Source organism: Nerophis ophidion, linkage group LG05, assembly GCF_033978795.1.
Source record: "Nerophis ophidion isolate RoL-2023_Sa linkage group LG05, RoL_Noph_v1.0, whole genome shotgun sequence".
Classification (NCBI taxonomy): Eukaryota; Metazoa; Chordata; class Actinopteri; order Syngnathiformes; family Syngnathidae; genus Nerophis; species Nerophis ophidion.
The window spans coordinates 33,827,592-33,840,831 of NC_084615.1; the positions used below are offsets into that span (position 1 = coordinate 33,827,592).

At 42.0% G+C, this 13,240-nt stretch overlaps 1 protein-coding gene across 2 annotated transcripts in view; it reads left to right on the top strand.

Annotated features, from left to right (window-relative positions):
* ak9 (adenylate kinase 9) overlaps positions 1-13,240 on the top strand; it is a 57,669-nt gene that overhangs the window by 29,225 nt on the left and 15,204 nt on the right. For both annotated transcript variants that reach the window (XM_061900621.1, XM_061900620.1), the window contains exons 21-24: positions 1,132-1,262; positions 2,475-2,694; positions 10,547-10,618; positions 10,715-10,906. In XM_061900621.1, coding sequence (XP_061756605.1) covers positions 1,132-1,262; positions 2,475-2,694; positions 10,547-10,618; positions 10,715-10,906 — 615 coding nt within the window. The remainder of the gene's footprint in view (positions 1-1,131; positions 1,263-2,474; positions 2,695-10,546; positions 10,619-10,714; positions 10,907-13,240) is intronic.

The window sequence follows — 13,240 nt, forward strand, 5'->3', positions numbered from 1 at the left end:
GCATCAGTCCATCTTAGATCATCACGAGCCCAGAGAAGCCGGTGGCGTTTCTAGATGTTGTTGATAAATGGTTTTCACTTTGCATAGTAGAGCTTTAACTTGCACTTACAGATGCAGCGACAAACTGTATTTAGTGACAGTGGTTTTCCGAAGTGTTCCTGAGCCCATATGGTGATATCCTTTAGAGATTGATGTCGGTTTTTGATACAGTGCCGTCTGAGGGATCGAAGGTTACGGTCATTCAATGTTGGTTTCCTGCCATGCCGCTTACGTGGAGTTATTTCTCCAGATTCTCTGAACCTTTTGATGATATTATGGACTGTAGATGTTGAAATTCCTAAATTTCTTGCAATTGCACTTTGAGAAACGTTGTTCTTAAACTGTTTGACTATTTGCTCAGTCTTTCTTGTGAAAGACTGAGCATTTTTTGGGAAGCTGTTCATATACCCAATCCTGGCACCCACATGTTCTCATTTACATGTAGCCTGCACACCTGGGGGATGTTCAAAATAAGTGTTTGATGAGCATTCCTCAACTTTTTCAGTATTTATTGCCATCTTTCCCAACTTCTTTGTCACGTGTTGCTGGCATCCAATTCTAAAGTTAATGATTATTTGCAAAAAAAAAATGTTTATCAGTTTGAACATCAAATATGTTGTCTTTGTAGCATATTCAACTGAATATGGGTTGAAAATTATTTACAAATCATCTTATTCTGTTTATATTTACATCTAACACAATTTCCCAACTCATATGGAAACAGGGTTTGTACATGTTTTGCTTTTAGATGGTAATTTTTATTTGATGTGCGCTGATGATAAGCAAGTTTGTCGATGCAAAATCCAATATTTTATCTTAGTTGTATCTAAAGTTCCAACGGAGTGTGTTTTGAAGCAGATTTGGTCGCAGAGCACACCGCTCTGACTCTCATTCTTAAATTTTGCACTGGCATGTGGCCAGATAACTGACCACGTAACAACGTGTGCCACCTGTCGGGTTAAAATGCAGTCAAAACAAAAAGTGTGATTCATGAATTTTTTATTTACGCAATATTTTTTTCTCATCGATCACATGCGCCTCCCCCGTTAATGTTGACACTTCTAATTCAAACTGATTGCCTCCTTGTTTTAGTCAATTTTGCAGGATGCGGAACTGGCTGAGGAGGAAATCAGTATCAAAGCCTATTTGGTGGATGGCATTCCACTGAGTCAACATGTTCTAGAAAAGGTCCTTAATCCGTATTGGAAAACGGAGCCTTTCATGTAACTACATGGAAAACACACAAATTCTCTAAGTCAGGGGTCTCCAAACCAAGCTCGCTGGTAGCTTCCCTTGCCTTTCCGAATGGTAGACATTGTGGTAGTGTTCACATACCCTTTCCAGAGGCTATTATTATGCTCAGCCATCTTACACAGCTGCTATAAGTTGGCCGAACAATAAAATATTTTGAACGGGTCTTTTACATAAACAATTAAGTATTAAGTTGGGCAATGGTACTGTAAAAGAAAGTAATTGGGAATTGGTTGTCAAGGTTCACTCAATGTATATCCGTTCAAAAAGTTGTTCATTTGTCAGGGGCACTGTTTTGCATAAAAATTGCATGCAAAATCTCGATTTATAAATGACAGGGGACGTCAAATTGAATTTTACTGAAAACGTTCACTTGGCTGCTTCCTGCTCCGTCCCTGACAAGAATAAAGTGGCAAAATTACCCCCACAGTCACACTGGCTCCTATGGGGCACAGTGCTTGTCTTGTAAGGATACTGGATTCAAATCCTGATTAAAGTTGATTTTGGAAGGTTTATAAAAGTGTTTTTTAATGTAATTAAACGTTTTTTTTCTGTACAAAACACTAGTCAAATTAAAATTCTGTTTGATTAAAAAAAAGTATTAAAATCGTTTCACATTAATGGGGACTTATTATGCAAAACCAACGTGTCTTACCTGTTGGTACCTGAATTTGTGTATTTAGGATCAGCCTAAGTACCAAAAATGTGTAGTGTATCGTTCTACCATATTTCTGTCAGTAGGTTCGCTATGGAAGGGCTAAAAACTAAAACATGGATGTTGGAGAGAAGATACTGTACACAGGAGCCACTTAAGACCGGCCACAAAACAACTCTCCCTGAAGAGACGGAAAACAGCTTCAAAACAGTCTGTAAAAAAAACAAAAACAATTCATGCTCATTTTAACCAAAAAAACACCATTCCATGTTGTGTAGACTACAAGGAAGAGTTCTAAATATAGAAAAAAATTGTAACGGGGAAAAGGAAGCCTCTAAATAAAATTCTGCTTAGGACCCCAATTTAGACTAGAGCAGCCATGGCTATGAAAATAAATGTTACCAAAAGATGTAACTCTCGGCCATTTTCATTTTCTAAAATTAGCTCTCACAAGAAACAAGGTTGGAGACCCCTGCTTTAAGTTATAGTTTTGGGTGTTGGCAATAATCAGGTTGTGTTTTTTTTACAGGTCTACAGGTTTTATTCTCGAGGGTTTCCCAATTAACACTGAGGAAGTGCACCACGTGTTGCAGTATCAGCTTTTCCCCGATGCTGTGGTCACCTTGACGGCGGAGGTGACAGACATTCAGACGCGTCTGCTGCCAAAATTTTGGCAGAGGTGGAGGGAGCACTGCGACCGGCGCGAAGCTTTGCTCAACGTCCTACGTGAAATGAACCGCAAGACTCGAGTAAGTCAGCAACAACAATGCCAGAAAATATGTTTAAGGGGACGGCCTGGCGCGGTTGGGAGAGTGGCCGTGCCAGCAACCCGAGTGTTCCTGGTTCGATCCCCACCTTCCAACAACCTTTTCATGTCCGTTGTGTCCTTGCTCCTGATGGGTCGTGGTTAGGGCCCTGCATGGCAGCTCCCGCCATCAGAGTGTGAATGTGTGTGTGAATGGGTGAATGTGGAAGTAGTCTCAAAGCGCCTTGAGTACCTTGAAGGTAGAAAAAGCGTTATACGAGTATAACCCATTTACCGTTTCATTCCTCACAAAAAGTTGTTACGGGCAATGTGATTTTCTGCTATACAGTTAGCTAAACAAGAAAAGCTCCTATCATTGCATCCTTAAAGGAACAGGTTGTCAGGACAGGCAGGATGTAAGTCAAGAAATACCTTTTCCTTTGTAAAACTGAAAATGGGCACTAATAAAAACAGTGAGTACTAAAGACTAAATAACATTCCATCAATAGTCAGTTTACAACAATTTAGTCGTTATTAAAACTACAAAATGCATGTTGATTTTACTTTGAAAAGTAGGCCCCCCTAGTTATTATCAGAGCTATTACCGTATGTTACTTCCTGCTGATGCCTGCTATTTATGCCTGCCACTGATTCCGATCAAACAATCATGATCAGGTGACTCTTTGGTAAAATCTCAACCAGTGGTGATGCTTCATTATTACAGTGGGGGCAGGAGAGGCAGAGCGCCACCAGATCTGGCATATGGGGTTCTTTAAAAAAAACAAACAGCTACTAGGCGTAATAAATTAAAATACAATGTTATATTATACATTATTTTGGCAAGAAAATTTACAGTGGTTAAAAAAGAAGAAAAACATTGTATTTGTTTATTTACACTTTATTACACTTCTATTTTGTAAAGTAAATCTATACAGCAGACATGGGCATCTACAGTGACAATATAATTTGCCTTAGTGGCTGGACAGAACATGTTAAATTAATAATAATAATACAGTAGCTTAGTAGGCCTATGTATTCATTAAACACAAGGCAAAGGTTTTATTTAGATGAATTTTAAACAGTAACACTGTTTGACCACAGAAAAATAATCAAGTAATTAGTAGGCCTATGTATTCATTAAAAGCAAGGCAAAGGTTTTATTTAGATGAATTTTAAACAGTAACACTGTTTGACCACAGAAAAATAATTAATCAAGTAATTAGTAGGCCTATGTATTCATTAAAAGCAAGGCAAAGGTTTTATTTAGATGCATTTTAAACAGTAACACTGTTTGACCACAGAAAAATAATTAATCAAGTAATTATTTAGCGTACCACTAGATGGCGCCCACGTACAACTAGTGGTACACATACCAGGGTTTGATCATCTTTGATTTCGTGCATTGTTAACATAAAATGTAGATTGTTAATGTAACTGTTATGATTATACTGGGGAAGGAGACGGCACAGCAGCGGGATGTCAAGTTCAATAGATTTATTGAATACTTGATGAATACGTGGCGTGTGTATGCTACTATGTGTCTGCATGAATGACTATGTGTGGAATTACCATATGTGAATACCGTAAGGTTTGTTGAGGAGCGTGTTGGATGTTTCAGCGTCCATATCCGAGTGGGAACAAGCCAGGGGAAGTCCAAAGTCCAAGCGGGGTTCAAAGGCAGGAGAAAGGGTCCCGAAAGTCCAAAGCTAGGTCAAGGATCCGGGAAGGCAAAACGGGTCCAGGGGGGAAACAGCAGTGGTGACACGAGCGGTGTGGGAAGAGCGGGTGAAACAGGGATTAGGGGAACAAAAGGCAACAGGGAAACAGGCAACGAGCGAGATCAGGAGTAGTCAGAGACATGCAGCTTACGGGTAGTAGAATATGTTACGACCTCGATGAGTCAGCGTCGACCGTTCTTATACTGCCTTCATCAATGCCAGGTGTGTCAGGTGTTGATTGCCGCCGGTTGTGGCAGAGAGTGGGCGCGGTCTGCCTGATAAGTGCGGGGGCGTGTCTTGTGTTTCCAGCGGAGCTTCTGCGAGCTCCCGCAGCAGAGGAAAGCACGGAGTGGGTGTGTGACACAACAGTAACTAGTTCAATAAGATGGGATACAAGCGCAGCAAAAATGAAAGACAGTAGGCAAAAAGTCAAGGGGGACTTTATTTTCTCGGGGGACTTTATTTTCTCTTGTCTGTCTGTTACGGTTCTGACCCTTGCCAACGGCGCTCATCCGTCCCGGCGCTATAGTGAGCACACCTCAGGACACGCCCAGGGACTTGCTGTGCGCGTCTCCGCCCTGCAGCGGCCGCCAGCTTTAATCATTCACCAACAATCACCACACCTGCCCGTAATGAAGGACCTCCCTTCATAAGCCTGCACAACTTGGCATGCCGGTGCCGGAGTTTAGCCGTCCGTACCTTCCCTGTGTTCATCCCCGAGTCTTGCTGTGTGTCGTGTGCTCCCGGATCTTTCCTGTCTTCCTCGTGCTTCCTGGTTTTTGACTCCTCGCTCGCCCCGGACAACGATGACTCGCTCCTGCATCTCGACCACGCTTCCACCCCTGGACTCCCCTGCCTGCCTTGCCCTTGTCGGACTGCACCGCTTCTCTCAACACGCACCTCCAACACTTAGGGTAAAATCCCTCCAGTTAAATCCTACACATAGCCTTACACCATACACACTCTTCGATCTCGTTCACACTCCATTTCCCTAGTTATATTATTGTATTATTATATATATACTGTTGGGCAAAAAAGTATTTCGTCAGCCACCGATTGTGCAAGTTCTCCCACTTAAAATGATGACAGAGGTCTGTAATTTTCATCATGGTACACTTCAACTGTGAGAGACAGAATGTGAAAAAAAATCCAGGAATTCACATTGTAGGAATTTTAAAATAATTTATTTGTAAATTATGGTGGAAAATAAGTATTTGGTCAACAATTCAAAGCTCTCACTGATGGAAGGAGGTTTTGGCTCAAAATCTCACGATACATGGCCCGATTAATTCTTTCCTTAACATGGATCAATCGGCCTGTCCCCTTTGCAGAAAAACAGCCCCAAAGCATGATTTTTCCACCCCCATGCTTCACAGTAGGTCTGGTGTTCTTGGGATCTTTTCCTCCAAACACGACGAGTTAAATTTATACCAAAATGGATACATGGATGATACAACAGAGGATTGGGAGAATGTCATGTGGTCAGATGAAACCAAAATAGAACTTTTTTGTATAAACTGAACTCGTCGTGTTTGGAGGAAAAATAATAGAGTGGCATCCCAAGAACACCACACCTACTGTGAAGCATGGGGTTGGAAACATCATGCTTTGGGGCTGTTTTTCTGCTATGGGGACATGACGATTGATCCGTGTTAAGGAAAGAATGAATGGGGCCATGTATCGTGAGATTTTGAGCCAAAGCCTCCTTCCGTCAGTGAGAGCTTTGAATGGTTGACCAAATACTTATTTTCCACCATCATTTACAAATAAATTCTTTAAAATTCCTACAATGTGAATTACTGGATTTTTTTTTTCACATTCTGTCTCACAGTTGAAGTGTACCAATGATGAAAATTACAGACCTCTGTCATCATTTTAAGTGGGAGAACTTGCACAATCGGTGGCTGACTAAATACTTTTTTGCCTCACTGTATATGGTCTATATATATATATATATATATATATATATATATATATATATATATATATATATAAAATACATCTTTGGACATTACTCCCACCTGGTGTCAGTCTGCCGTCATCTCCCCCTGTTTAAACCTTAACAGTATACTCCGGCAAATTGATTAGGGACCTGACGGCACAGTTCTTTAGCCCCGCCCCACCCAGTGACTTCAGCACTTTCCCTGCCCCGGTTAATTTTTTTTTTCTTGTTTTTTTTGTTTTTGCCCCTCTCAGGATGTCTTTCTTTTTCCTCCACCCTGGACAATTTTTCTAGCCCTCAACACTCCTTCAAGGGACTGTTTAGCAGTGCTGTAGGGATGGAGCTAGCACCTGTCCCCAGGCTGGCCCCCTCGTCTCCACCAGCTCCCAGGCTGGCCCCCTCATCTCCACTAGCTCCCAGGCTGGCCCCCTCGTCTCCTCCAGCTCCCAGGCTGGCCCTGACCTCTGCTCCTCGGCCAGCAGCGCCAACCTCTGCTCCTCGGCCAGCTTCTCAGCTGCCCTCCTCGTCGCCGGCTTTGATGACGTCCGCTGCCTCCACGCCGCCGATGTCCGCTGCCTCTACGCCTCAGACACTGTCTGTTGCTGCTTTCACGCCTGCGACGTCACCTTGTTTCTAGTGAGCTGCACCATGGCGCCACTCGCGTGCGCCTCCCCGACGACCAAGATGGTGGCCATTCCTTGGTCGCCCGCATCGCCGGCATTCTACTCGCCGCCACCACCAGACTCTTCCCTGGTGGATTCGGGGACATTTGGGCCGACGACCCACCACCAGTTTGCCCCTCCGCCCTCTCTTGACTTTTGTGCCTGTGTTTTTTGTGGTACGACCTGTGGAACATCTGGAAGCTGTCCATAAGGAGGGGGGGTCTGTTACGGCTCAGACGCTTGCCAACGGCGCTCATCCGTCTGTGCGCTCCAGTGAGCGCACCTCAGGACACGCCCAGGGACTTGCTGTGCGCGTCTCCGCCCTGCAGCGGCCGCCAACTTTAATCATTCACCGACAATCACCACACCTGCCCGTAATAAAGGACCTGCCTTCATAAGCCTGCACAACTTGGCGTGTCGAAGTATAGCCTTCCGTACCTTCCCTGTGTTCATCGTCGAATCACGCTGTGTGTCGTGTGCTCCCGGATCTTTACTGTCTTCCTCGTGCTTCCTGGTTTTTGACTCCTCGCTCGTCCTGGACAATGACGACTTGCTCCTGCCTCTCGACCCCGCTTCCGCCCCTGGACTACCGTGCCTGTCTTGCCCTTGTTGGACTGTACCGCTTCTCTCAACACCCACCTCCAACACTTACGGTAAAATCCCTCCAGTTAAATCCTGCACATAGCCTTAAACCATACACACTCTTCAATCTCGTTCACACTCCCTTTCCCTAGTTATATTATTGTATATGTGTGTGTATATATATATATATATATATATATATATATATATATATAATCAATCTTTGGACATTACTGCCACCTGGTGTCAGTCTGCCGTTATCTCCCCCTGTTTAAACCTTATCACTGTCATCAAAATCTGTCAAGACACCTTTTCTCCAAAAAAATCAATTACTTCAAGCTTCAAAATAAAAGCGCTATGCGTCACGTCACATCCGGTCAAACTGCACTAACGAAAATGAACATTTGTCTTACTTTACGATCATGCTTATCAAATATGTTTTGCAATGCAATCTGTGATATTTCTACCTAAATAAATGCTGGTTTATCAGTTGAGGAATACAGGAGCGGAAATTTCCTGAAATATAGTGTATATTCTTTTATAACATATTCTGGTTGATCGTCCTCAATTACAGAATGTTTAGCAGGCTGAATATTACACTTTATTAATAAATTGAGAAGGGTAAGACATGGTCATCCAGCGATACAAATTCCATTAAAGGCCTACTGAAATTAGATTTTCTTATTTAAACGGGGATAGCACGTCCATTCTATGTGTCATACCTGATCATTTTGCGATATTGCCATATTTTTGCTGAAAAGATTTACTAGAGAACATTGACTATAAAGTTCGCAACTTTTGGTCGCTAATAAAAAGCCTTGCCTTTACCGGAAGTAGCAGGCGATGTGCGCGTGACGTCACTGGTTGTAGGGCTCCTCACATCCTCACATTGTTTACAATCATAGCCAGCAGCAGCTAGAGCTATTCGGACCAAGAAAGCAACAATTTCCCCATTAATTTGAGCGAGGATGAAAGATTTGTGCATGAGGAAATTTAGAGTGAAGGCCTAGAAAAAAAAAAGAAAAAAAGGCGAGGGCAGTGAGAGCCATTCAGACTTATTTCCACACTTTTCTCACCGAAAACTGCCGGTTGACATGTAGTCGGGATCCATGTTCGCTTGACCGCTCTGTTCCATATTAAAGCTTCACCTCCGGGAAATTTAAACAAGGAAACACAGTGTGTTTGTGTGGCTAAAGGCTACAGCTTCCCACCTCCATCTTTCTACTTTGACTTCTCCATTATTAATTGAACAAATCGCAAAAGATTCAGCAACACAGATGTTCAAAATACTGTGTAATTGCGCGATGAAAAGGGCCGACTTTTACCCGTAAGTGGGGCTGGGCTAATATGTCCCCTCCAACCAATAACGTCACAAACACGCGTCATCATTCCGCATCATCATTCCGCGACGTTTTCAACAGGAAACTCCGCGGGAAATTTTAAATTGTAATTTAGTAAACTAAACTGGCCGTATTGGCATGTTTTGCATTGTTATAATTTCATCATTGATATATAAACTATCAGACTGTGTGGTCGGTAGTAGTGGGTTTCAGTAGGCTTTTAATTTGTACAACATGTAATGTACAGGATTTATTCAAGAGGAAATATTACATTTTAGATAACCAATATCTTTGACAATCAAACAAACCATGATTGCAATAACTCACATTTTGTGTTATTAATGCTCCAAACTGGTATCTAAACACAGAGGTGTAGCAAGTGTCCTACAGCAGGAATTAGAATTATGTCAGGGGTACACCAACTGCAAGTCATTTTTGTAAATTGTCATTTGAATAAAAAGTTTTTTTTATGGTAAACTTGCTAATAATGAAAAAATGTAACTATCTGCGATAATCGTGATAAAGTTTGAGTTAACCATGATTTTAATATTTTAGTTGTTTGAGGGCTTCATGGTGGCAATACGAAGGTCCTAAGTAGTCTGGGGTTCAATCCCGGGCTCGGGATCTTTCTGTGTGGAGTTTGCATGTTCTCCCCGTGAATGCGTGGGTTCCCTCTGGGTACTCCGGCTTCCTCCCCCTTCCAAAGACATGCAGCTGGGGATAGGTTGATTGGCAACATTAAAATTGGTCCTAGTGTGTGAATGTGAGTGTGAATGTTGTCTGTCTATCTGTGTTGGCCCTGCGATGAGATTGCGACTTGTCCAGGGTGTACACTGCCTTCCGCCCGATTGTAGCTGAGCTAGGCACCAGCGCCCCCCGCAACCCCAAAGGGAATAAGCGGTAGAAAATGGATGGATGGATGGTGTGAAGCTTGTGTGGCATAGCGATGCCGGATTTGTTCCTCCGTGGATGTGTCGGTCAAGAACACAGCGAATGGTAAGATATAAAGGATTTGTTAAATTACTAAAAAGGCTAGGAACAAAAATACTGGTGCTAGACAGAAAAAGCAAACAAAAGCGCTAGCATGAAGGCTAGGGAAACAAACAGATACTCTAATACATGGCACAAAGGCACAAAAGGGAAAACAAAAACAACTAGCATGAAAGGTAGGAATAAAATGAAGCGTAGCGTGAGAGCTAACGAGTGAGAGCATGAAAAACAAGTCATAAGCTATTGCGTGAAAGCAAACTAGGATCTGAAACAGAAGAAAGAAAAGGGGCAGGCTTATATAAGGCACTGATCAGTAGAAACAGGTGTGCGGGAACCGAGAGTAGCAGGTGGAAATAATAAGCAGCCATGGTGACAAAGCAAACAGGAAATAAGGAAGTCCAAACAACAGGATGTGAAAAAAGGAACAGCGCAACAATATGTGGTGATGTGACCTATGGATCACAACAGATGGATGGATAGATAGTTGTTTGAGAGCCTTAAATCATGTTTTTCACAGGTTGTTTTGGTGCCAGATTTAAAAATTGAATACCTAATACAATCAAATATGTCCTATTTCTATTTACTGTATTGCAAAGTTGTGATCAGGCTGTCTTTGTTACAGGAAGAAAACATTGAGAAGAGGAGGGCAGATCTAATGGAGGAGAAAGGTGTTTCTTCCCCGACCACAGAAAAAGTAAGGTCACACAGTAGTCTCTCTAAAATCTTTACTTCCCTTTTAGGGATAACATTTTTTTGTTCTAAACTCTAAACAAACCACTTTTTGTGTCAGGCCGAAGACGAGGACGGGGAAGGCTCAAACATCGAGGATGAGATCGAGGCTATCCTGGAGGAGGAGTTCCCCCTTGAAGGGGATGACGAATTCAGGGATGAAGAGGAGACCGAGGAAGCAACTGACGACAGGCTGAGCATGGAGATCGAAGAGCGCTACGTGACTGATACCAACAACATTGCTTCTGTGTTGGTAAAAAAGACAAACCCCTGTGTATTTGGTTTAACGTAAGATTAACTAAATTCTTAGTGCAGTTAAATAGGTTATCCTAACAATATAATAAAGGACTTCGACATTTTCAGCTCCAGGGTCAGACTGTTAGTAAATCCTTTATTCACCCTTACAGGAATCGATTCTGAATTGAATTGTTACCCCGAGGAATCGAATCGTGTGGTGCCCATAGTTTCAAAGCCCTATTGTATATACATACATACTTATGTATGTATATATGTATTAGGTGTATGCATCTCTACCTTAAATGGCAATCCGATATGCATCTAGATAAATGGGTTACGATAAGATTAAATAACAAAACTTTTTAAAATATTATGATTTGATGCAATTTGGTGGGGTACAATTCAATGCAAGGGCAGCACGGTGGGAAAGGCGTTAGTGCATGTGCCTCAGAACACGAAGGTCTTGGGTTCAATTCTGGGCTCGGGATCTTTCTGTGTGGAGTTTGCCTGTTCTCCCTGTGACTGCGTGGGTTCCCTCCGGGTACTCCGGCTTCCTCCCACTTCCAAAGACATGCACCTGGGGATAGGTTGATTGGCAACACTAAATGGTCCCTAGTGTGTCAATGTGAGTGAGAATGTTGTCTGTCTATCTGTGTTGGCCCTGCGATGAGGTGGCATTTTGTCCAGGGTGTACACCGTCTTCCGCCTGAATGCAGCTGAGACCGGCTCCAGCAGCCCCCGCAACTCCAAAAGGGACAAGCGGTAGAAAGTGGATGGATGGATGGATGGATGGATGGACGGACGGACGGACGGACGGACGGACGGACGGACGGACGGACGGATGGATGGATGGACGGACAATTTGATGTGATTCGATGCAGATGGTAGCTTTGCATGGAAAATAAAATATTAAATTGATGATGTATCATGGCAGAATAATGTCATCAAAATCTTGGTAATAAATCAGGAAGAGAATTTAACATTAAACAATGTAACCCTTTATCTTTATTGACAATAAATATAGGGCCTGATCCACTAAGAGCAAAATACCGCAGGCTAATAAGCATGTGCACACCATTTTAAATGATATATTCTATTAGTTGGCATGTTGTTGTTAATCTACTAAGACTACATGCCTAATTGATAAATAGTGCAATAAATTATAAAATTGTGTATACTATTAGTGGGCATGTTGCACATGGTCTACCTTAACTGCATGCACAATTGATACATAGTACAAAAGTGGTGCAGAACGCCCTATTTAAAAAAATATTTTGTGTGTACTACGCGGCTTTTACCATAGAGACACTCATTCACCTCTTATTCTTCGTCCTACCTTTTGCTATGTTTTGAAAAATGCAGCAGACAACTAAAATACTTTAATTTTACCCAATTTAACCGACTGAGCCGTTTTTAACTTTAGAGATATGAATACATCGTTTGGCGAGCCTCTGTATTGATCTATATCCACTATTGATTGGTCGATGTCCGGATGGAAAGTCATGAATCGGTTGATTGGAGCTGTGTTACAAAATATGGCCGCACTAATCTTGCGAGACTTCTGTGATGACACAAAACAAGAGTAACGTTCTCGTTTGCAACTGACAGCAACAGAGCAACATGGCAGACAGCAACAAAATTATTTACAAACAATGCACCGGCCAATATTAAATCTAAAGTGTGGTAAACATTTAAATTTTTACTAAAAAGAATGTTAAAAGTATAAAAATATGGCCATTTGTAACTTTTGGAAAGCAGCGATAAAGAAGAGCCAGAACGAATAACCCACCCGTTGTGACGGCATGAACAAACTCCAGCAGATTTGAAAGTCTTCAAGCCCCAACTTAGCCACAACTTTGCGAGGCATCTACTACACTGTTCATTGTGCTAAAGATAAAGACCTAGCTGCAAAGTCAATCAATCAATCAATGCAACCAGCAGAATGGCACGATAAAAAAGTATTTGAGCTTGTACACTAGAGTTGCTGTTTAGTTTACGTGTTGGCATTAAATTGTATCTTGCACTTGTGTTACTGTGGTGTTATAACACCTCTGCTTGATGCACAGCTTGCTTTTCGCTGTATTTTATTTTTACTACCTGAGCAAAGAACAGTAAATACCTGGTAGTTTTTCCAAAGGTGTTTTATTTACATCTTCTTTTCGTAAAGTTTATGGATTGCAATGCCTTGAAGTTGATAGTTCTATACTATCTGCTCATAGTTAATACATGAACCGCCTTTTTTGTCTGTGTCTATTTAAAAGATAAACACATGAAATTATTCTGCCATGTTACATGAGCCATTTAATATTTTTTTTCACCATGCAAAGCTACCATCTGCATCAAATCGCAT